General features: G+C 39.6%; 1 protein-coding gene across 2 annotated transcripts in view; it reads left to right on the plus strand.

Annotated features, from left to right (window-relative positions):
* The window catches only part of MCTP1 (multiple C2 and transmembrane domain containing 1), a 255,065-nt gene that overhangs the window by 17,964 nt on the left and 211,877 nt on the right, over positions 1–25,224 (plus strand). The window contains exon 1 of one of the 2 annotated variants that reach the window (XM_065662671.1): positions 7,860–8,143. The exons of the other annotated variant lie outside the window; for it this stretch is intronic. Within the exon in view, the coding sequence (XP_065518743.1) occupies positions 8,075–8,143 (69 nt within the window). The 5' untranslated portion in view covers positions 7,860–8,074. Of the gene's footprint in view, positions 1–7,859; positions 8,144–25,224 lie in introns of those variants that run through there. 2 annotated transcript variants of the gene reach the window in all.

Consider the following 25,224-nt stretch of genomic DNA (forward strand, 5'->3'; position numbering starts at 1 on the left):
GAATAACTCGTGCTTCTTAGAATTGCAAGCTTAGAGACTCTGAGAGTGAAACTAATGTTTTGTTTTGGTTGCATTCTGAGGCTTTCTTTTGACTTTCAGGGAACATTGATTTCTCCTGAATCTTCAGACTCAAAAGCACAATGGTTATTAAAAAAAATAAACAAACAGTAAGGAAAAAGACTTTTTTTTTTTTTTTTAACTTAAGTTTTAATATTTCACTATATTGTATTGATTCCAGGAGCTCTGAAGAAAACCTCAGAATATCATGAGACCTGTGATAAAAATTGAGGCATCTTTAACACTGAACAAATATGTGGTGCATATGGTGCTGTGTGGTACAATAGAGGAAATCCCACCTTAAACTCAGTGAGTAAATCCAAGTAGACAGACTGAAGGTATTTTAATATGTTCTCCAAAGATAACTCATGAAAATCTTATGAGTGAGGTGACACTAGTGTGCAAGTAGAAATACTTAGTGGAATGAAAACCAAGTGCAGATGCAGTTTCCAGTGTGGTTTTGCAGCTTTTCATGCTAGAACTCTTTTTTCTCATCTGGTATAGCCTTTAAATTGGAGCTGTCTCAGCTGTGTCGTTGTTCATAAAAACAAGAATAACATCCTAAGGACATCGACACAAAGTCCTAATGCAACTGCTGAGGTTTTCTGTGCCACCATCTACTATAAGCTGCTTATAGGTGAGTTCTAGCTTCCCAGCTGTCCATATAGCTCCTTCTGCACCACATCTGCGAGGTGGAGGGAGGTGGAGCGGTTCAGGTGAAAGGAATTCCAGCTTTCTGAAGGCAGAGGAAAAGCTTTAAAGCATACATGGGGTAGAGGATTTCCTTAGCTAAGCAGGAGAGGAGAGAGAGGGTTAGGGGTCTCTGGTAGAAACCCTGTTTTTAGGAAATCTCGGAAGTATTTGTAAGTAGTTTCCAAGTTTGCCTTCTGCACAGAGTCCTCACATGCTCAAGTACACAAGTATTTTAAGTCCAGGTAAGTGCTGGCTGAAGTTCATGTAAGTGCATTTAGAGTGCTGGCTTAAAGTTGATATAATCCTTCAAATTGATGGTGTCAGCGTGTCCAAGGTCAAAGGCTAATACTACTTTTTCTCCCTTAGGTGATTTCTGACCACGAAGCTACAGATGCTGCAGATAACTGCTTAAATTCAGTGTATCTCTAGTCATTAACCAAACTAACATTGAAGACTGATTAAGTTGTACAGTAGTACTAGATTATTGCATGTGATCATGTTAAAAGCATCCCAAGAAAAGCCAGTTAAGTTCTGATTTTTTTTAATTCTTGAGGTTTTCGGTTTATTGTTTTGATTTGTTTGTTTGTTTTTTCTTAACCAGGTATTAGGTATTGGTCTGGTTTATCTTGGTTGATTTATCTTAAATCAGGAAATGACTTTGTTAAGACAGGGATGGGAAGGAAACTAAACCAGATCTATTCAGGCTGAAGTGATTTATCAGAAGGTTTATGGGGAAAATGAAAAATGCTTAATAAAATTTTTAAATAATGCAAAGATCACAGTGCATTCATCCATAACAATAATGTGAGCTGCAAGGAGCCATGAAATTGTAAAAGGATAAATTTATATATGCAAGCATGGTACTTAAAAATTATGCTGCTGTTTATCACATGGCCTGTACTTTATCTATGTTTTTGCTGGGTTGGTTCCCTTCATACTTGCAGAGCTGTGCAATAATTCAAGTGAACATGTGGGTATACATACAGATCATGTGTGACGCTTCATGTCATTGCACACTGTGTATGTTGTACACATAACACTGTAAATGGAAAACATGTACATAGTAGGTGCTGGTAAGATAGAATAGTGGGCATCGCAGGATAACAGAGTCCAATTTTATGGTCTAAGCTTGTTTTCTGCTTTAGAAGTACTTACTTTCAGTTTAAAAAATCCTCCTACAGTGCAGATTCTACCCTTTGTTAGACCTGGATGGCTATCTGTTTCTTGGAGCCTTGTGGGATTTTAGCAGGAAAACTCATGAGTCAATTACTTCTTGGCGAGATTCTGTTAATTTATACAGAATGTATAACAGTGCCTTCTGTGCCTCCTATTTTGCCGGATAAAGTAGCAGCAAAAAAAGAGGAAACAATCTCCTTACTTATAGGAGCAAGGAGACTTATGATCTGGTAGGCATTACTCGTTTCTGGCTGTCACTTTGGCTTTCTGCTTTTGTGATTGCTTCTGCCATGTGCACATACAGCTGCATCCAAATCAGTTCCTAGCTTCTGGTTTGTATCCAGCCTAGACATGAGGCTTTTTTCAGGAGTCCCTTGGCTTTCATTTAACTACACTGAATGCTGCTATTGCATTTCCAGCTTCAGCTGCTCAGGCTAGTAGCTGATACAAACTCCATTTCAGGGTCCTCTTAACCTGGTTCCTCTTTCTCACTCCTAATCATTGTTGAGAAATTTCATACAGTGAAAGTAACTAAATATTTTAGATTTTAAAAATTTTACAAATCACTCCAAAGATTATGGTGCGTGTTCAGGCTTTGAGAATGGGATCAAAGAAATCGTCTTTGTTGTGTTGATTGGTTGTGGAGCTAAAGATCAAGGATATCTTAAGGCTTGGAAGGGTGGGAAGTTTGTTGTTAGATTTTTATTTATTTGTTTTTTTTTTTTTAGGTTAGCTGCAGCTACCATCCATTTTATTTTCAGATTCTAGGAGCCTTCGTTTAGTTTCTGTTAGGTTTATCTTCTTGCTGAATATAAGAAGAGTTCCAAAAAGATACAAGTGCATTGCTTAGGCACTGAAATCAAAACAGTACAAATATAAAACCCCCAAATAGCTCTACCTGCTTCTTCTGGTTTCTTTTTTGCTAGCTTTTGAAGATGTATTTTTGATGCTGTATAGGCATTCATCTAGTATGTTCCAGGGTGGTCTCAGAAAAGGATATATGGTTTAATCTTCTACCAGTCTCCTGTGCCTGTGATACAAGGACATTTTCCAGTTCTCTGTGAAGACTCATTTTGAACCAGAGGTTGCAGGCAAGGAATGTTATAAAAAAAAAAAAAAAAAACAAAAAAAAAAAAACAAACCAAAAACCCCTTAAATTTTTAATAATACATAGCAATTTAAAATTGCTGTAACTGTCTCTAGCACCAGATAACAAGTTGGCTTCATCTACTGAGTCAAAATGTTTGTGTTATTTTGTTCCTTTCAAGGCTAAGACAATTTGTGTGTCTCCAGACAGTAACAGATTTTTCACATGGTGGATAAAGGAAAATAATGCCATGTTTCTCGTTTTAGTTGATACCAGCTGGCCACGAGCAATGTGGGTTTTTTTTTTGTCTATATTGTAAGCAAAACTAGCAAAGTAGATATCCTAATGAGCCAGGTCAGCTGGAGGAGCTGAGGAGGTCATGCTGCTGCTTCTAGATTTGAACTGTTTGTTCTGCAAAATATGGCCATGTTTTTTCCAAGGATTTTGAGCAACATTATCTGATTTGTAAATTCTGAGGTGTTTTTGCTTTATAATTATTAGCTACACATCAAGGGGATATTTTTTCCAATTACTTTGTAGGATGCATATTCATTTTCTTATTTATGCCTTGCTTATGTATGCAGAGTAATACAGATTGCAGTAGGACCAGCTGTAGTTGCTCTCTATAAATGCTGCTGCACTATTTCTGGCATTAAAAAATGGTTGTGATGCTTTACAAGGTGACAGTTGACTCTGGCTTCTGTGTACTGTGGAGAGTGTGGAAGGTATCTGCATTGTGTTCATGAGTGTGACTTACTTGCCTAACTATTCTTACGTTGTGGGTGGTATAAATTTAAGGTATTGCTTCATCCTGTCCATCTAGGAAAAGGAGCAGTGAGAAAAATTGTTTTGTCTTGCACTACTCTTTTAAGTATAGACACAATAACGTAGTAATTGGTCAAAATTTGTTTTCTGTTTAAAACGAAAGCCTGGATATTTGAGGCAACAAAGCACGCAATGGTGAGATTTGCTTCTATTGAAAATTACTGACACAGATACCTATAACGCAGCTTTTGCAGATAAAGCCAGAGGCTGTTGTGGCATGGGAAGATAAATAGGGACTTAATGTTTTCTGTACAGTGAGGCACAGGATACAGACCCCCAGTGCTGTTATGGAGTGAAAGCATCCATTTACTGCAATATGTGCTTATGCCTGGGGGAAAAAAAGTCCTGCCTCGAAAAGGACTAATGCATTTGATACACTTGTTCATGGCAATCTTTAACATAGCTGTACTGTCTCCTGTTGTGGAGCTATTGTAGTACCCAAAGTATCTCGGGGTATGAACATGTCCTAGGAAAGCAGAAACTGGAAGATAGCTTAAGTCATGATCTCAGACCTTCTTCATTACTTTAATCAGAATCTCTAAGTAAGTTCTGTGTTTCTTTGGGTACAACAAGAAATAAAAAGGTCAGGGTTTATTTGTGCAAGTGGGTCAGTTGAGTAGTAAGGCAGTATGGATCCTTCTGAAGTAGTCAGATCAGTGAGAAGGAGGGGTGGAATTTGGAGAACTCCTCCATGTGTGAGTAGACGTGGGACTGTTGGTGAGGCTCCTGAGGACTTCCCTTCAGCAGCAACCAGATGGAAGAAACAGGGAGTGTGCTGCAGTCTGACAACGACAGATTTTTGATTTTCTGTTGAAGCAGAAAAATGAACTTTCAAACTACCTTCACAGAATGGCATCTGACATTTTTAACTCTTGAAAAAGGCTTATTTGTTTGTCTCCAATACTATATTTGTAATGCCTCGATGTCCTTCTGTGCTTTCCAAATATAGTGTGTTTCTGGGTGGCAGCTGAGTGAAGCATAGGCTTTGCCCTTATCCTCTGAGTTCTGGCTACTTGTTTAAGAGGAGGGTTTTAAGCTAATGGAGCTATTTGTGCTGTGCTATGGGTTGGGACTCTGGGAAGAGGTGTACAGGTCTGCCAGAGCAGCCCTCCTGACCTAGACTCCCATCACCATTATCTGTATGCTACTTTGCAGGTCTGCCCAGCAGAGAGGGGCTCAAGTGTGGCATGTAAGAAACATGCTCAGAATTTATTGTACAAGTGAGCACAGTTAGTAAATGATATAAATGGTATGTCGCAGGTCAGCACATTCTTCTATTAAGGCATGATTGACAGGTTAGCTGATCATCAAGGAGGATGTGTTGGCATTTGCTTTTGTAAGTTGGTGTACTTTTGTAATGTGTTATGAATAAGCATTGCATTACAAATAATTCTTGAAATTAAAAAGCTTAACATCAATGGCAGGCAGGTGTTACTTATGTTAGCTTTGTTTACCTTTGTTTACAGAATGCTTGACTTCCTGCTGTTACGGTATCAGACTTACTAAACTTGGGTTTGCTATTTATGTGAGGCAAGGTATGTGCATTAAGTGCTCAAGTTCTGGTGTTATGTCCAGTTTCCCTTGGAGACACTTAAAAGTGTACGATAAAGATCCCCCTTGGAGACACTTATAAAGTGTACGATAAAGATCAACAGACTTTTTCAAGGCATTACTAAAATCCAGACAGCTTAATTAATGTTGTAAAGAAGTTGTCAGTGGAAGGATTATACGAAAATAATGTGAAAGAAGGAAAGAAGCCACTGTACCAGCTTCTGTTGATTGAATTTTCACATAAAGTTTTTGAGAAACTGAGATTTTGAACAGTTGCAAACTTCATCTTATAACTGATATTTTAGTGGACCACATTTGAATGTTTAGTGAATTCCCTGAATAGCTATCCTAGATACAAATTTCTTTAAAAACTTTTTTGTGAGTAAGTTCACTTTCACCTGCACTTTATTTGAGCAAGAAGTAGAAATTCACAGGATTTACTTCACCAGTGTATGAGAGTGCTAATGTGGCACTGCAGGGATTTTTGGCGTGTAGAATACCTTTGTAAAGAAAAGAGATTGCCTTCCCATGTACCTATTCAAAATCTAGGTGCAAAAAAATAAATGAAAGAACTTACGGAAAAGTGAAAGAATAGTTGCTTTTTATGGAAGGGACAACGGAAAGAGTCTCTCTTTTAATAGGAAGTATTGTCCTCTAGTAGCAGAAAATTGATAAAATTGAAGGTCAGAAAACTGTTGTACCTTCCTATGTACTATGCATTATCAAATTTCTGGAAGAAATGGAAGAAATAAGGACTCACGTACTTGAAGAGAAATGCCTAAAAATAAGTTTGTGGTGTGCTAATCCCTTGTGAGCACAGAAGAAAAAATATTTTAAAAAGCTTACAGAGTGAGTTTGTTTTTATTTTTTTTTTTCTCCCAAGCATTGCTTTACACATTAGGAATTAAAGTTTTTGCCACTTAATCCTTCTTAATCGTTTAGATTTGAAAACATAAGCAATCACATTTATTCTTAGAGTATAAGTTGTTTGGATATTATGAAATAGAAAATAAGAACTGCAATTAAAAAAAAATAATTGCTTGGAACACAAGAAGCCAGATATGATAGATACAAGAAAGGAGGTGTGTGCATTAAACTTCCACTAGGTGTTTTAAAAATGTAACATTTCTAAATGTGTCCCCTCCCAACTTCAGTTCATAAAACACTGATACTGACAAAATATAAAATGTGTTAGAAGAAGTGAGAGATATCTTGTATATTTTTGTGCAGATACATAAGGGCAAAGGATTCCAAATATGATTATGCTTTTGTTGTTTAAAAAGAATTTAAAAATCTTTTAGAATTTTGATATGTAAAATGTTTTCATACTACTAATTTACTACTTACTCATGACCCTTCACTGGAACGGTGAACTCAAAACACCTTTCAGGTGTTTTGCCTTTTGTTTGGTTGGTTTGGCTTTTTTAGGCCAACATGTAGACAAGCAACAGAAGGGAAAATAACCAAACTTTAAAATAATGGAAGGGGATTTTCTGCGAATTTTCCATTAAGGCTTTTAAAAGAAAACCCCCAAAAGACAAACAACAAAAGCAGGGGTTCAAATGGTACCCTGGTACTTAGACCTATATAAGGCATTTGAGACCCTGAGGATTTGGACATCAACCTGAGTAATACAAACATTCTTTAATTTGGGAGTTCTTGTAAGATTCCCAGCACTTTTTAACAGCCTAAATTCATGTTTGTGTCAGGTCAGATCTGTGTGATCTGAGTCCCTGCTTGTTAACATTTTTCACATACCAGTGTGGGTTAAGTACTGAAAAACATCTGTGATCCCTGTTTCTGGAGCCCCAGTATGTATTATTTTTACAATGCCCCTGAACAAGTCATTCAGAAGAGATGACAGAAAATCCCAGGTCAACAGACTATTTGATGTCAAAGCATAACTAAGAGTCCTCTTGTGATACAGTGTGTAGAGCTCAGCATCCTCTCTGTGGAAGATGTGACAGTCTGGAACTCTTCACCTGCTAGTGGCCATGTATGCACCTTTGCTGTTAAAGCACATGGCAAGATAAATTATGTGTCAGAAAATCAGATATATATTTGGCAGAGTTATTATTGTCTGCACCTTTGCATTTGAGTGTACTGTTCTAGAAATAAAAAAAATTATACCAGCCTAACACTGCAGTCATGATTTTGCTTTTTTGCCAGCTGGAAGAAGTAGAAATACACCTGATGACTATGTGTCTGCTTGTTTATGAAGAACTTTTTCAGGGACCTAATTTCTGTGTCAGTAATATTTTAAAAAAGCATTAATGAACTATTTTCCAGAAAATAGTATTTGCAGGACAGAGGCATGGGGAGTTTTTCATTCACTGTGTGACTGGGCTGTGGTGCGTCCAAACTCCATCTCCTATGTGGGCTCTTTTGCCAAGTTTAGCTTGTTTGAAGGTCACAGTTGCTGTTGAGCAGCCAGAGCATAATGCGAAGTCAGATTGCTGAATGGAGCACGAATGGCAGAGCTTGTACCTGCTTTGCTCTCAAGGCAAACACCACTCAGGCAGTGCTGGGAGTATATTTGTAAATTTTGATTCCACAGGCTCAAGCCAATCTTAGTTTTTCTTGCCTACAAGATAAGCGAAAGTATTTATTGCAGCTAGAGAGCTGAACGAAGAAGAAAGCAGCGTGCCGAAGAAGCAGCTCGTGTACATGAATACTTAGGAATACATGTGGACTTCCAGAAATGTTCCGAGGGCTATACAGGCCTGTACAAAGAAAAGAAACTGGCCGAAAAAAGTAAGTGTTTTTTATAGGTAAACTGGAATAGTTCCATGATCTTCTGATGAGAGCCTGTGTGAACTTTTCTATCAGAATATACCTGTTCATAGGAACTAATTTAATAATTTAATAATCCTGTGTTAGGGATTTTTATCTTTAAAAAAACTTTTTCTCCTACATTTTTCCTGTGCTGTGATAAACTTGTTTTGTTTGTGCAGATTTCAGTAGAGTTAAGGCTCTTCTGTTAACAGGTAATGGGTTTCTGTGGGAAGGATGCTAATCTGTGTGGTGGGAAACCTGGATGCTGTCACTCACTCCCTGAAATCGTTTCACTAAGTCCTGTCTTCCTGCTTCTGTTTCTGTGATAACAGTATGACTTACTCATCAATGTCATAGTGGTAAAGATGAGTTAATTATTAACCAGCTTCTCTATCAAGTATAGTAGCTTCAACCATAAGGGTCTCGGCTTCGGTTAAGCAGCACAAGATTGCTGCAGGTTCTCTTGGCAGTTTATTCAGCTGGGGCTAAATTTGGGTGCACAGTTGAGCTACCTATCTAGCTTGTGTTAAATGTCAGCCAGCTGCAGCCACAGCAAGGTGCATCACTCTTGAAACTGGCAACATTTTGGCCAAGAGTAGGAGATTTGATTCTGCTTTTGGAAAACAGTGTAGCTTATTCTTTAAATGACAAAAAAATACTGAACTTTGCATCATCCAAAATGAAGCGCAGTACAAATTTATTTCATTAGGTGGAATAGAGTCTCAAAATAATTGTCTGCACCTAAATGAGGCAAATCCTCCACTGCAGAAGTTTAATTTATGACTTAGATGAGTCTAGTAAAATTTTTTAACGTGTACGTAATTTTAAGGATGTAAGGGAAGAGTTGCATTGATTTGTGTTACTGCAGGCCCTCGTTTCTTCTCTCCAAGAAGGTACTTTTGATCCTGCTGTTATTTTACTCAAACCCAGTAAGTGTATTCTGAATCTCTGTTGTTACATGATAATGAATAATGAAATAAATGAAAATAGTGATTTTCACTGAATTACAGTAATTCTGTTGTTTTCTGAAACCAAACTTTTTTCTCCCTATGCTACTTCAGAGAAACTTAAATTCTGACTTTTTTATAGTAAATTTAAAAGGAGTTTATATTAAACGTAATGTGTAGTTAGTAACCTGCAACAAATGTACATTGTTTCTCAAAAAGTGTCTGTGTTCAAATGTGTAGTTTGTATTTTCAGATTTATGTGCAACGACTGTGACATTTCCAGCTTTATATGTAACAGCTAGGACTCTTGTGTTTCTTTTAATAATAATGCAGTGGGGGAATGAAAGCCTTTAAATTAATTCTTCTACAAAAGTTATTTATGAAAGGAGCTCCCCAAAAGGAAGCCTAATACTCTATTCTGGGAAGGAGGATTTATATAATCTTATACAATACAAAAATATAAAAAAAATGAATATATGCTCTGTATAATGTTATGTGTTCTATAATGTTATATGCTCTATAAATGTATATATGTTCTGTATAAGTTCTATATAATGTGACATATCACACAGTCAGTTTCCAGATCCTGGTTGTTAATTTGTGGTTATGTTGTTGTTCTTGTAGTGTGCAAACTGTATAGTCAAGATATATTTCACCTTTCAGATATATTATTTATCTGAGATTACAAATTCAAATTAGTTCATCTGACCATATTTATGCTACCTTTTAAAATTTTGAGAATCCTGTAAAATAGTTGGGAACAAGTAAAGCAAACATTTGTCTGAGTTCTAAGGCAGAAAAGTTTGTCTATTAGAATAATAAATGTTCTTTGCTTACAGCGATCCTACAATTTCCTTATCTCTCAGAGTTAAACCCTGGAGACTTGCACAAGTTACAGGTTACTGATGTTGCTGAATGAGGCGCCTCTGTTTTCTGTCTCAGCTATTTTGGTGACTGGTGGCAGTGTGTTGATTGCAATACCCCATCTTCTGGTTGGGAGGTGCTGCAGTTCCATTACCTTTTGCTTTGGTGGGTTTATTAAGAAGTGTTCTTTGTTGCAGTGAAGGAGGCGTTAATGCATTAATGCATTCAACCCACGGACTGGTACTGGGGGTGTCTCCTGTGATACAGTTCTTCAGGGGAGATGACTATGCAAAGGGAATGCAGGTTTTTTTCTTTAACTGTTGAGTTGTCAGAGGGCAATAGAATGAAATTTTATTGTCTGTGCATGGAGCCCTTCCTCAGGCAGTTTGAGTACTTTTGTACCATATGAGCTTGGCAGCTAGGTAACTTCATGTGCTTTTAAGTTTATATATATTCCGCTGAGACATTTCTGACCCTCCCACACGTCTTTCTTTTGGCAGTAATTTAACAAGTATTCATGTGCATTTGTATGTTTACATGCTGGGGTATGCATCTTCACCTGTGTACACCAGTGCTACAATAGAATAAACTTGAGGTTTCACTGCTTCAGTAACATGGCATTGGAAAGAACCTACTCTAAATCTTTGTCTCTTCTCAGTGATGATGTCATGTTTTTATTAGTTATTTTCTGTGCCACTGCCAGTGGCAGGGGGTTAGAAGTAAACGACTTTTAAGGTCCTTTTCAGCCCTAACCATTCTGTGATTCTATCAATAGTTGTAGTGATGGAGAGTTTTTTCAGCCACTGCTTTACTTTGATCTCTTATAGGGCATAAAGCGTGTTCAAGGGAGATGGAGGTCTGTTGAGCAGTGATATGCCTGTGTAAATTCTGTCATGGTTTCAGTTGTATTTAACTGTGACATTATGTAATTGTTCTGAAAGAAGCTGTAGTGTGTTATGCAAGTTAAAGTGAAGTGCAAGCTCCTGCCGCTGAGCTGGGGCAATCCCAGGCACAGATATAGGTTGGGTGAAGAGGTGAATCAGAGCAGCCCTGAGGAGAAGGAATTCGGGGTGTTGGTTGATGAGAAGCTTAACATGACCTGGCCATGTGCACTTGAGCCCAGAAGCCTCATGTGCTGGGCTGCATCCCCAGCAGAGTAACCAGCAGCTTGAGGGAGGTGATCCTGCGCCTGTGCTCAGCTCTTGTGAGACTTCTCTCGGAGTGCTGTGAGCAGTTTGGTGTCCTCAGCATAAGAGAGGCATGGAGCTCTTGGAGCAAGTCCAGAGGAGGCCATGGGTGCGATCAGGGGGCTTGGGCCCCTCCTATTTGAAGACAGGCTGAGAGAATTGGAGCTATTCAACCTTTGGAGACCTCAAGAGCAGCCTTCCAGTATCTGAAGGGGCCTATAAGGATGTCGGGGAGGGACTTTTCAGCAGGAGCTGTAGTTACAGGACAAGGGTAACGGGTTTAAACTTAAATAGGCGAAGTTCAGGTTAGATCTTAAGAAGAAGTTCTTCCCTGTGAGGGTGGTGAGGCCCTGGCACAGGTTGCCCAGAGAGGCTGTGGCTGCCCCATGCTTGGCAGTGTTCAAGGGCAGGTTGGACGGGGCTTGGAGCAACCTGGTCTAGTGGAAGGTGTTCCTGCCTGTCGCATTGGGGTTGGAACTGGGTGGTCTTAAGGTCTTTTCCTACAGAAACCATTTTGTGATTGTATGATTTTAAGTTATGCTTCTTCATCCTAATTACACGTTTAATTAAATTTACTAAATGTCTTTTAGAGAAAATCGTTCTTCAAGAATGATTACAAATAGCTGTTTTACATTTCCTGTCACTTGAAGATTAACATTAGTAAAATGAAGTACTACCTACTTTTCAAAGGAGAAAAGCTATATTGCAGGAGTATTTCTAGAAAATATTCTGAACATTCTTCTCAGGTAGCCATAGAAGTATAAGCCAGCAGTCTATTCCTTGTGACTGAAGAAAAATGCGATACTAATATTACTCACTAATCCTTCAGAACAGTATGCTGCTGACACTGAAATTTTAATCTGACCTGTCCCCTGTTATTTCCATCCTCTGTTTCTAGCAAATGAATGGATGGGATTTGTTGTTGTTGTTGTTGGTGGTGGTGGTGTTTTATTGTTGTTGTTGTTGTTTTTGTTTTGTTTTGTTTTATTGGGTTTTTGTTGTTGCTGTTTGGTTTTAAAAATTATTTTTCTGGTCGTTTTAGTGGCAATTTATATGTGAATCACAATACTGGTAATGTGTACAGTTTCAGAATTGTCATTCTGTAGCATTACTGAAATAAGTGTCAATAATTAATTCTTGCTGCTGTAAACATCTGTGTCTCAATGCCAGCAGTGAGCAGACAGCTGATACAGTTCTCAAAGTGCCCCCTGCAATCTTAAGTGACTGCAAAACTGTGCGTGCCTTACAGTCAGTGCTAGCTAGCCAGATACCTTTTTTCCTCTATGCAGATAAGTTATTTGATGCCCTGTGAAGTTAAAGTCAGAAGTATAGTCATGGGATTTGAAGTTCCACTGCTACAATTGCCTTCTGTTTCTTCTTTGCTCCTTATTTCTTTTTGAAAATTGAAATGGCTACGAGATTATCTAAAACAGGATAGGAACCTGTATGAAGTGATTCTGGAAGTATTAGGTCTGATTGGAGACTAGAAAATTTCATGAAAATGTAGGAAAAGATCTTTTGAGCCATTTAAAAGCACCTTGGGGATTAATATATGAAAAAAACTTTGTCTTTAAAATTTATTTGCAGGGTTTTTTTTTTGTTTGTTTTATGCTTATTTATCTTTTTTTTTTTTTTTGCGTGGATTCTAAGAGGAAAAGCAGAATGCTTTCTTCCATTGTGTATTTTGTTGACAGCTGCAATTAAGCAGCATTTTGAAGCTCTAGTTGACATTTGAGGTTTGTATAGATGCTGTGCTTTGCCTTGCATTTGTACAGGAAATTAATCATAACCAGAATTACTAGGCAGTGAATGGGAACTAGTCTAAACACTTCCTGCATGTTTTGCTGGTGCAGACTCTCTCTGTGGTTTTGGTCAGCTGTTTTATTCTTCGAATTCCTTTTCTGCTTGGGTTATGTTCAGTGTTCTGCAGTGTTAGTGGTCTCATGTGGATGTCCCTGTGACTGGATATCATATTTTCTAAGCAAGATCTGTAGTGGTAACATCCAGTCACAGCTTCTTGTTGTTAGTTGAAAGGACTTTCTCTCAGTCATGTATTCTCTTTTATAATCAATCATGACTGGTTATTTTCTTTTGGCCATGGGATTTTGCCATGTTGCCATATACCCTGGTACCAGTTTTCCAGCATTCATGCTGCAATTATCAGGGCCTATTGAATGTCTTTGAAGATAGTGTGGCTGGATTCAAGGTGAAATGTGATTAATCCCAGAAACAACTGCAGACTTTTACGAGATGTCCTGGAGGGGCATGTTCATTTAAGTTTGACCTCATCTTTGCTTGTCGGAGACTGAGATTTACCAGTATTTCGTGCAGAGCAGATGCTACCCCTTTGGGTATTTGTAGGCTGCTGAACTGGGCCTGCTCACGTTTGCCTCTGTAGAAGGAGCTATAAACTGAATCATTCAGTCAAAAGCTTCACTGTGAGGTCTTGATAAGTCTTTGTTCTAGTCACTGATGAATGATAAAATAGAAAGAAAACCCTTTGACAGGGCAATTGTCTATAAAGAACAGATTTGTCCTTGAATGTGCCAAAATATGCTCAGCATGTTACGTGTATGTGGTGATCATAATTTTATACTGATGGCCTGTAACATTGTCTTCTGTGCATATAAGAATTTATTTGTATTAGAGAACATAACTAATGTAAGGCCTGTAAGGTAATGTAGGTTATTATAATTCTATTTTTGTTCAGGAGCAGAAACTGGTCTTAATGACATATATACAGGTGACTTCTAAACCACTTAAAAGTATCATAAAAATCTATATTCAAAATAATGTTGATGAAGGCAAAATTTCTTGATGAATGTTGATGAAGGCAAAAGAACTTGCAGTTCTCTTAGCTTGTATTATCCAGATAAGAATGAAAGAAACTTAGTGGCTTTGTATAATAAATCTGGTGCAGTATATGCTTGCAGACTGAACTGAAGTCCATACCTGATGATTCTGTTGGCGTATATCTAGTGGTATTGTTGAAGTGTTATCAGGAAAGGGATCCCTAATGCTTATGCCATGAAAAATGCCTTTGAAATGTGTAATTTTAAAATGCAAGATGCAGTCCTCTCCTTGTACATCTGAGATGTCAAGAGATATCTTGCAATGCCACTGGCGCTGGTGAAACAGTGCAGGCAGGAGGCCTGCGGTGGGAGGACATGCATGTGAGAGCCCTGTTGCCTTCCTTTGGAGTTAGTGAGCTTGTGCTGAGGGCACATGTAGGAGATTTGGGACATAAACTCAGCCTTTTCCTTTCGTGCCAGTGAAAACATTATAGAGAGCCAATCTACCTGTATGGAATGCCCTGAAAAACCTCAGCAGAAATACTTCTGCTCAGTGATGCTAGAAAATGACTATTTTTTTTATGCATAGTTATTTTTAACATGAGTTTTAATGATAATCATGCAGCAAAAATTTTTAGGTATAACTGTGCAGTCTTGGCATTGATGTCAACGTGGCATGTTTGACATATCTGTACCTTACCTAAATGAGCAGATAGCATTTAATCCTGCAATTTATATACTCAAGTCAGAAGAATTTTAAAGTGCAAGGACTTTTTCTGCACTGTAAACAGAGTAGTTGCTTACAGCAACCGTAAGTCATTCTGTATTCATGTTTTTAGCAGTTTGGATTATGAAGTGCGTTCCTGTTCTGCTGACAGGCAGGGTACACAACAAAATGACCATACACTAGCTGTATAACATGCACAGTTTATTAAACAAGCACATTAAAGTGAATAGTATCACTAAAGCAAATAAGCACGCTTATGCAAATTGGGTATATATGTCCATATAGTAAGTAAGTGCAATAAAGCAAATCATATATATGTAAGTAAAGTACAGGGAAAATTTAGCCATGCATCAAATCATTACTGCATAGGGAGAACAGAGATTAAGAAGAAATGCTTCACCAGTTACCTCCAAATCATCATCTAGGCTCACACTTCCAGCTGGGAAGCCCCATTGCAGCCGCACGCATCCACCCATAGCTGAGGCTTTAGATTTGGCCACAAGAGGGTCCTGCTTTTATACCGTTAGAAAAACAACCAGCTTTATGCCAGCTCTGTCATTGTTTACTTGTGTGGCCGTGCAGTTTCTCATCATCTCAATGGCCAAGTGTGAAGGTCATAGAGCAGCTGCACCCTCCTATTTTACTGCTTCTTTCAAACAATCATAATGAACATACATACATACTCTACAGAATACACTTTGACAAAAACATACTTTGTTATGTCTCTCAGTCATGAGATGGAATCAACTCTCAGCTTACAATTTCTTTGTTTTATTTGGTTTGGTTTAGTTTTTTTGTTTGTTTGCTTGTTTTCCTGTGTCTCAAGCTATGAGTTGCTGAGACACTGAGCTCCCACAGGGACTGACACTACTGGGGTGTTACAGGTTTCTGCCTGCATTTGAAACCTCTCAGAGCTGGACTCTAAAGGGATGGATTCCCAGATACGTAAATGGGTTTGTTTACAATTTGTGTTCATAAATTCCTGTTACAAAGGCATGCTGAACTGAACAGAAAACATGCCCTCAGTCAGGACTTAATTACAAATGAGACTGGGGTTAAAACATTATCTCAGCAAAACAAAGGTATGAGGGAAAGATAGTGTATAGAAATGGGCTGAGATTGTTGGGCTTGTTCAGCATGTACAACAGAAGGCTCTGGGGAGACCTTAGAGCAGCTTCCAGTGCCTAAAGGGGCTACAAGAAACCTGGACAGGGGCTTTGGACAAGGGCCTGTAGGGACAGGACAAGGGGGAATGGCTTTAACCTGACAGAGGGGAGACTGAGATGGGCTCTTAGGCAGAAGTTCTTCCCTGTGAGGGTTGTGAGGCCCTGGCAGGTTGCCCAGAGAAGCTGTGACTGTCCCATTCCTGGCAGTGTTCAAGGCCAGGTTGGCTGGGGCTTGGAGCAACCTGGTCTAGTGGAAGGTGTCCCTGCGTGCAGCAGGAGGTTGGAACTGGATTAGCATTAAGGCTTTTCCAACCTAAACCATTCTGTGATTTTATGATTTGAAACTGTACGTGCAACGCCGAAGAGAAGCTAATGCACACACTTTGCAGAAAGTGCAACTAATTGACATACAGTACACCTGAGATTATTAGAATAAGTAGGGCAGAAACACTGAAATGCAGGCCTGGGAAGTACCGTCTGGATGCAGTCATTGAAATATGGGTTATAATTGCGTCATCTTACCACTATCTGGGAAAAATGTTACATTTTCTCTGTCCTGTTTCTACTCATGTCCTAGACCGATACTCTTTGGTTAACAGGACACTTTCTTCAATTTTCCAGCTTAGATTTGTTCATGCTCATCAGCAATTGTATACCTTACTTAAATAGCTAGTCTTTGCTTGCATGAATTGTAAACAGACAACCATGTATAGGGCTGGGTTTTAATTGTTTGTTGTTTCATTGTTGGTTTTCTTTATTTTTTATTTTATTTAAGAACTTTTGCCCCCCTCCAAAAAAAGAGAGAAATATTTTAATATTCTATAAGTTATTACAAGTTGCTTTTCCTGTCTCTTTCCTTTTATTGGCATAATGCTTAAGAGCAACAGTTGCATATAGCTGGGCTCTGCAAAAGCAGTAATACCATGGTCCTCTCTCTGCATATGTGACAGCATTTTTTGTTTGTTTTTTAATCCATTAGTTTTACTGAAGTTTTCTAAGGTTTCGTTTAATGAATTAAAACAAAAAAACTGGCAACCATACCTCAGGAGCCTTACCAGCAGCTCATGGCTTGAGGAAGTCTGAGTGCCAGTTAGTACTGCCGTGGTGTTTGGATGATGTCTGGAGCATGAAAGCACCACGAATGCCCAGTTCTCATATAGTGCTCCTTCAGGCACAGGGCATTGTACAATTCAGAGTAACTCTAGCTGTTGTAACTCCAGCTATTGATACCACTTTTCATTTTATTTCCCTATTCAATCCCATGGGTTGTAATGAACCAACAAAGTAGACCTGATAAGAGTATTGAGTCTGGAGGAATAATCCTTTTAAATAGTAAACAGCTATTTGCTAAACACTAAGCCTCAACTAGAGCAGAGCTACTCTCTACTATTACTACGCACTGTAACCATCACCCAAAAAGCCATAATGGCCATTATTTAGGAAAAGCCATTATTTAGGTAAAGATCTTACTTGCTAAAATATTTGCTTCAGGGATGGGTGATGCAGTGATTTTTAACGAATATCTTGCATCCCACATCTCTTAAATCATACAATGAGTTTTAATGCATGTATTATACCTTATGCGGATTACTTGAGTTGAATGTATAGACTTGTGCCCCACTTATAGGTAGTAGCTAGATAGGAGGATATGTAGTCAACAGTTGCTTGGCCAGAAAAACATTCAAATAAGATTAGGTACTTGTTGAAGGAGAAACAGTTAATAACAGGAGCATGTAAAAGCAAAATAAAGATATGCCAGAAATCTCAATCTTCAGTCTTGAAAGGTGTGGTCTGTTGTTTTTGGCTTCTGGCGTCCCATCTTGGAGTGGCATTTTTGTAAGTGCTGGAATTTCTTCTGGCTTGCGGAAGTAATGTTTTGGCAGATGACTGGAAATATATTAGCAACAATGAGTTCATTTTGGATAATGTAATTCTTCTAAAGCTATGTCTTATAAGAGGCACACAATTCTATGTGCCCCCACCCATGAATAGAAACTAAAGGACTTTGGGTTTGTTCAGCTTTGCTCAGGAGCAGCTTCACTCAGCAGCAGATCTATTTGTAGGAACTGCAGCAGAAGCCTGTTTAGAATTGTTCCTGGGCTGGCCATTGTCGGATCTCTTCCAGTGTCTGCCATATCTAAACTTTGATCTACTTTTTCATACAGTTGCTTGATAGCCCAAATGTTTGAGGATCTCACTGTCATGGCCGTGATGTCTTCCGCATGTGTGAGGCAGTGTGAACAATTTTTCACTGATATGTTCCAGACAGGTTTTGCAATGTCTTCACACAAAAGTCTGTCTGTCCTACATTTTCTTTCTGCTTTGTAAGAGAGTAGTAGTATGCCACATTTCAACTTGCAGTGTGTGCCATCACAGTTTCATACAAACTTGAAAACTGTAATTGTCTAAAGTTTTTTGGAAGCACTCTGATTTCTCTCCAGGGAAGTGGCGGATTCCCCAACACTGGACACTTTCTAAGATTTGGCCGGACATGGTGCTGGCACATCTAGTCTAGGTCATGGCTGTCTAGCAAGGTTGGGCCAGAGGATCCTTGAGGCCCCTTCCAACCTGGGATTCTAGGATTCTATCATTCTGTGATTCTAATCCAAAAACTGATGTTATTTCTTTTGTGTCCTTCCTGATGAAATAGAAGCAAATCTTACAGCTTTTCTGTTGTTTGGTCCCTCATAGATACTGTGAATTAAACTATATCATGAATTCTGAGCATCAGAGCTGCACCTGTTATTAAAATGCCCAGTCACAGTTCTCTGTGTGGTCTGCATCTGTGTTAATGGTAAGGATTTTTGCATTTACTGGGCAGTAGTTATTTATAATTGAATTTATACCTCTGGAGCAAACAAATTGAAAATAGCAAACTCAACCTGTTCCCTCTCCAGACCTACTGATTGAACAGATATAATAACTTGTTTTAAATCACTTTTAGTATGTCAAGCTCATGTTAAATCATCTTTAAAATGTGTATATATGTAATGCATTTTGAAATTGTCTATTCATAAACAAATGCATCATATATACATTCAAAATGAGTGGTTCATAAAAAATTTAGCAGGGAGGTAATGCACTCCTGTACATTTAAAATCATATTTAAAAATTCACACTCTCTCAGGAATCAGGTTAACTGAATATTTTATAAAGACTCCCCAAACTCATATGGCAGATTCTTGTTCCTCTCCAGCTCCTCTCAGAGACAATGCAGACTGGAAGTCTAGCTTCTAAGTGCAAGTGAATTAATTTTTAATACATTACAGTTTTATATACATGACAGTAGAGACTTCGAAGGGTTGTAAATGGATACCCTGAAATGCCTGATATAATTCAGTGCTTGAGAAGGAAAAGAATCCTGAAGGAGATGGGACTGGGAACAGTTTTTCTCCGTCCTTATAAAAATGAATATAAGTAATTTTGAATGGATTCAAAGTTCAGCTCTGAGTACCATCTGACACATCTCACTGTATCTTGGTATTTTGCCTCTGGAATAATCGGTTGCCAGGTTTGATGTTTCGTTATTTTTATATCTTTCATATGAAAAGTTCTTAGGTGTTCCATGGATTACTGCATTCCTGGAGGTGTTTTGAAAATTAGCAGATCTGCTGTATGTTCCCTGCCCTTTTTTTACATTACAGATGTTATGTATGGCTTTCATCAATAGAAAGGTATGAATGTAAAAGTAAATGCAGGTGTTTTGGACAGTACATTAAAGAACTTGTCTGGACTATGTACACTGTGATATAAGTGTGAGACTGTATTCGGCTGTCTTGCCTTTTTAGTCTTTTCTAAACATTACATTTTGGCTTGGTTAGGTGTATCACTTGTGCTTTAATGTTAGTCATTGCAATCTAATTAGCAACTTATGTTACATCATCCCAAGCAGAGTGTGCCTACCCAGGGTAACAGTCCATGCTTGTGCCTTTCCCAGTGCCTTGAGGCACATTGAAGCTGAAGTTGAGTGTTAGTAGCAGTGCTCTGATGTGCTGTGGGAAGGAGCATGAGTGTGATAAGATAAAGGTGAAGAATGACCTTAACCATGACAGGACATCAGTTCCTGGAGTTCTTGAGTCATTATTGTGTTCAACCCTCAAAGCACTTTATCAGAGCACTTCAATTTGAGAATACTGTAAAAAATAATGATTCCTTGCATCACTTACCAGTAAATAATTGGGAATATAGTATAAATGTAGTTCTATTAGTATGGTGGTCAAAAAAGTGTATAATTTCTATTAGAATATTATGAATTAACATTCAAGTGTTCTCATTTTAAAAAGGTGAGGGTGATTAAAACAAGGAGCTATACTTAAGAGCTTTACAAAATAATTGTGTTGCCTCTCATAACCGTGATCACTGTTACAAATGCTTGTAGAGTGAAATGTAATGCTTGACAAAACACAAAAAAACGCATAGGCTTGTATTTCTACAGGCCTTGTAGCTCTAGACACAGTTGTATTTTGTCTGTATGTCTTGCACATGTTCAATTCTATGTATCTTTTGACTAAAGTGACCCCATTGCTAGCTCTGTACATTTTGCACAGCTGACACAAGCAGCTTTAGATGTTGAGTCTGGTTTGGATCTCATAGCTGATGGGTCCAAATGCAAACACCTCTCAATAATCTCCTTTGGCACCCGTGTCTCTTTGGCTCTTTGATGTGTTCTCCTGGTGTGAATAAAAACTTTCACTGATACCTTATATGTATCTGTCCTTAAAATATGGGAATGAATGCTTGATTCTCATACTGCTTTGTGAATTTCATAGAATTGTAACACAGAATCCCAGACTGGTTTGGGTTGGAAGGGACCTTAAAGCTCCTCCAGTTCCAGCCACCTGCCATAGGCAGGGACACCTTCCACTAGACCAGGTTGCTCCAAGCCCTGTCCGACCTGGGCTTGAACCCCGCCAGGGATGGGGCAGCCAAAACTTTGGATAATAATACAAATATTAGAGTGTGTAATTACAACAATAACAACAAAAAAAATCAGCTGGCTGACTCAGGCAAAAGTAAGTTCCTAAATCCATTAGTACTCCCACAAAGTATGATTTTTTAAAATTTAAGGTTTTTGTTCAGAATTTCCTAGTGCTATTTTAGGCTTGTTATCTGATGGGAAGTTTGCAGGAAGCAAAGTCAACACACCATTTAACAGGTGCAGAGAGAAGGGTATACTAAGAAGTAACCTTTCTGAAGTGTAGAAATCAACATGACCGAAAGGGTTGTTTCATCACCCAGCACCAAAAAACTCTTTCAAAGGCGTTCTATTCAGCAACAAACTTCTGGTTTTCTATTCAGCAACAAACTTGTGTTTCAGGGAATGGCACCTTTCCAAACGCCGCTTGGGGGTAAGAATGTAATTAGCTGAGAGGCAGGAGAGCAGCACTTACTGACAGCAACAGCAGTCCTGGGATTAGGAGAACTGGCAGGACACATTATGGATTTTAAAAATATATATGAGCTTCTGAGGACCACTAAAATAAGATGTTTCAGCTTTTAATATGTTAGTTTTAGAATTACTAGAAATTCGCAGCTATGAGATGGGTAATTCCTCAGTGTATCTGTGTGTACCGTCATCACCACAGGAGACAGTCGAGAATGTGTTCTTGAGCTCTGGTTTTACTTCATTAGGCAAAATGTCTCACTAATTTCTGATGTTATTTGGTTAAAGTGTATGATTTTTACACCAGGATAAATTATTAAAATGATAAATTATCTCAATTATTTTAGTGTAAGGTGCTAAGTATTTGTGGGAGTATGTTCTTAAGTCACAATTATTGCAAAATGTATTATTTTTGTTAAAGCTAACTTGATACTTTCAGCTGCCATTGTTCCCTCACATACAGTATTACATTACAGTATGGCCTGTTATCAGCACCCAGTGTGGCAGCAGAACCATGGCAGTGATGATACCCCTGTACTGGGCACTGGTGAAGCCGCACCTTGAATCCTGTGTTCACTTCTAGGCTTGTCACTACTAAGGGACACTGAGGTGCTGGAGGAGGTCCAGAGAAGGACAGCAGAGCTGGTGAAGGGCATGGAGCACAAGTGTGATGAGGAACAGTTGAGAAAACTGGTGTGTGTGTGTATGTGTGTGTGTTTGTTAGTCTGGAGATGAGCAGCCCTGCAGAGAAAGACTTGGGAGTGTTGGTTGACGAGAAAATGAACATGAGCTGATTTCAGTGTGCGCTCGCAGCCCAGAAGGCCAACCGTATCCTGGGCTGCATCAAAAGGAGCGTGACCAGCAGGTCGAAGGAGGTGATGCTGCCCCTCTACTCCGCTCTCGTGAGACCTCACCTGGAGCACTGTGTGCAGTTCTGGTGTCCTCAACATAAAAAGGACATGGAACTGTTGGAACAAGTCCAGAGGAGGAACACGAGGATGATCAGGGGACTGGAGCACCTCCCATAAGAAGACAGGGTGAGAAAGTTGGGGCTGTTGGCTTCTCTTCTCTGGAGAAGAGAAGGCTGCGTGGAGACCTCATAGCAGCCTTCCAGTATCTGAAGGGGGGCTATAGGGGTGCTGGGAATGGACTATTCGTTAGGGACTGTAGTGACAGGATAGGGGGTAACGGGTTAAAACTTAAATAGGGGAAGTTTAGATTGGATATAAGGAGGATGTTCTTTCCAGTTAGGCTGGTGAGGCACTGGAATGGATTGCACAGGGAGGTTGTGAGTGCTCTATCCCTGGCAGTGTTCAAGGCCAGGTTGGATGAAGCCTTTGACGGGATGGTTTAGTGTGAGGTGTCCCTGCCCATGGCAGGGGTGTTGCAAGTAGGTGATCTTAAGGTCCTTTCCAACCCTAACTATTCTATGATTCTATGAGAATGCTCAGGAAGGACACTGTCAACTCTCTACAACTACCTGAAAGGAGAATGGAGCCAGGAGGTGGTGTTGGTCTCTTCTTGAAGTAACAAGCAACAGAACAAGAAGAAAAGGCCTCAAGTTGCACCAGGGGAGGTTTAGATGTGATATTAGGAAAAACTTCTTCACCAAAGGGGTTGTCAGCTACTGGAACAGGCTGGCCAGGCAGTGGTGAAGTCGCCATTCCTGGAGGTATTTGAAAAACGTGTAGATGTGGCACTTGGGCAAATGGCTTAGTGGTGGCCTTGGCAGTGATGGGTTAACAGTTGGACCCAATGAACTAAAAGGTCTTCTTCAACCAAAGTAATTCTATGATTCTGTATTTTGTCTGCTTAGTCCAAGCATGTAAATCTGTTTTTTCTAGTTAATTTGCTTATTAAACTGATGGTTTGAAGTTCCTTTTGAGATGAGAATTAGAGCTTCGGGTTCCACAAACATAGAAATCATTTAAGTCAGAATCTTTGGTTGCTCAGGTGAGTAACTTTACCTCAGAAGATGATGGAGGGACAAAGGCAGGCCCCTACCCCTCTGACTGCAGAGAGCCAAGTGCATCAACTTGCAGATATTTCTGGAGCCTTAGGTTGCAGATCATGAGAGGTGCTTTTATGCACCACAGAATGAGGTGCTTAAATTCGTAGGAAGGGGTAAGCAATTGCTGTGCCTTGCTAGCATCAACTAGGAGACAGTCTCACTTAGCCTTCATTTTATGTGAAATCTCAGCCAGCGGTTTCTCCTTATGTTGTGGAGATGAGACATTAAGTAAATTGCAGTTGTGTGTTCCACAGACTGCTACTGAAAGATACGTATTGCTGTACCGATCCAAAATTAATTTTGTTTTCTTTTTTTATGATTACCTTCATCCAGATTTGCTTGCCTATTCATTCCAGTACTTCTTTCCAATAGTCCTTTGTATCTTATCAGTGATTGTGGCTTCTATTTATGTCCACATCCTGGCTTGTGAGAGTGTTTTTGAGTGACAGAAAATGCATACTGGAAGGTATGCAGTTAGTGGGTGTAGGGTCCTAAAATCAGCAGAAGCTGCTCAGATGCAGTCTGTTTCCAGTTGGGCTTTGGGATTGAATAGTTGCAGCAAGAGAAATCTGTGAGCCTTTTTGGAGCAGAGCCTTGCTGTATTGTGAGCTGGGGGTTGGAGGTGACTCTCCACCTGTTCTTTCTGTACACTGGAGGCTGCAATCCAGTCATTGTCCGTGGCCCTGGTGTGTTTAAATCTGGCTGTAATCATTTTAACTGCAGAGTGATTTGGCCTGCTTCTTGCGCTACTGCATCCTTGCCTCAAAACGACCTATATACTGGATCAAGGCTGACTGTTGTGTGCATTGCTTGAAGCACAGCAGTTTGCATTGAGTGTTGGAGACAGTTTAGATAGCATTGCTAGACTATGCAGTGTTCAACGATTGAGAGGTAGGAAACCTACTTTAGTTTAAATATCACTTGTAGTAATTTCATTGTTACAGAATCACAGGGTCATTAGGGTTGGAAGGGACCTCTGGATCATCCAGTCCAACCCCTTGCCAAGGCAGGGCCACCCAGAGCAGGTTACACAGGAACGTGTCCAGGTAGGTTTTGAACGTCTCTGGAGAGGGAGACTCCACAACCCCCGCTGGGCAGCCTGTTCCAGTGCTCTGCCACCCTCAATGTAAAGAAGTTCGTCCTCATGTTGAGGTGAAACTTCTTGTGTTTTAGCTTATGGCTGTTGCTCTTCATCCTGTTGCTGGGCACCGCGGAAAGAAGTCTGGCACCATCCTCCTGGCACCCACCTTTGAGAAATTAATCTGCATTAATGAGATTCCCGTCTCAGTGTGTTCTTCTTTAGACTAAACAGGCCCAGCACTGGCCACAATACTCCAGATGTGGCCTCAGCAGAGTAGAGTAGAAGGGGAGCATCACCTCCCTCTACCTGCTGTCACAGTCCTCCCAGTGCACCCCAGGGTACTCTTGTCCCTCCTGGCCACAAGGGCACACTTGCTGGCTCATGGTCAGCTTATCATCCACCAACAGTTCCAGCTCCTTCTCAGCTGAACTGCTCCCTAGTAGGTCAGGCTCCAACTTGGGCTGGTACTTGGGGTTCTTCCTCCCCAGGTGCAGGACCCTGTACTTGTCCTTGTTGAATCTCATTAGGTTCTCTCCACCCAGTTCTCCAGCCTATCATGGTCCCACTCAGTGGAAGCACAGCTTCAGGTGCATCAGCTGCTGCCCCAGCTCCATATCATCAGCAAACTTGCTGAGGGTGCACTCCAGCCCTTCATCGAGGTCATTGATAAACAAGTTGAGTAAGACTGGACCTGGTACTGCTCCTTGGCGAGTACCACTGACTACAGGCCTCCAACTGTATTCTGCTCCACTGATTCTGATACTGGATTCTTCTCTGTTAGATAATGAACTTCTAGAACAGCTAGTATGTTATGCTGCAGAAGCTGTGTTTTAATTACCCTAATGTTGCTTTTAGTGTAATAGGAAGCATTTACAAGATTTTTAGTTTTATCTTACATTATT

This window comes from Lathamus discolor, chromosome Z (assembly GCF_037157495.1).
Source record: "Lathamus discolor isolate bLatDis1 chromosome Z, bLatDis1.hap1, whole genome shotgun sequence".
Classification (NCBI taxonomy): Eukaryota; Metazoa; Chordata; class Aves; order Psittaciformes; family Psittacidae; genus Lathamus; species Lathamus discolor.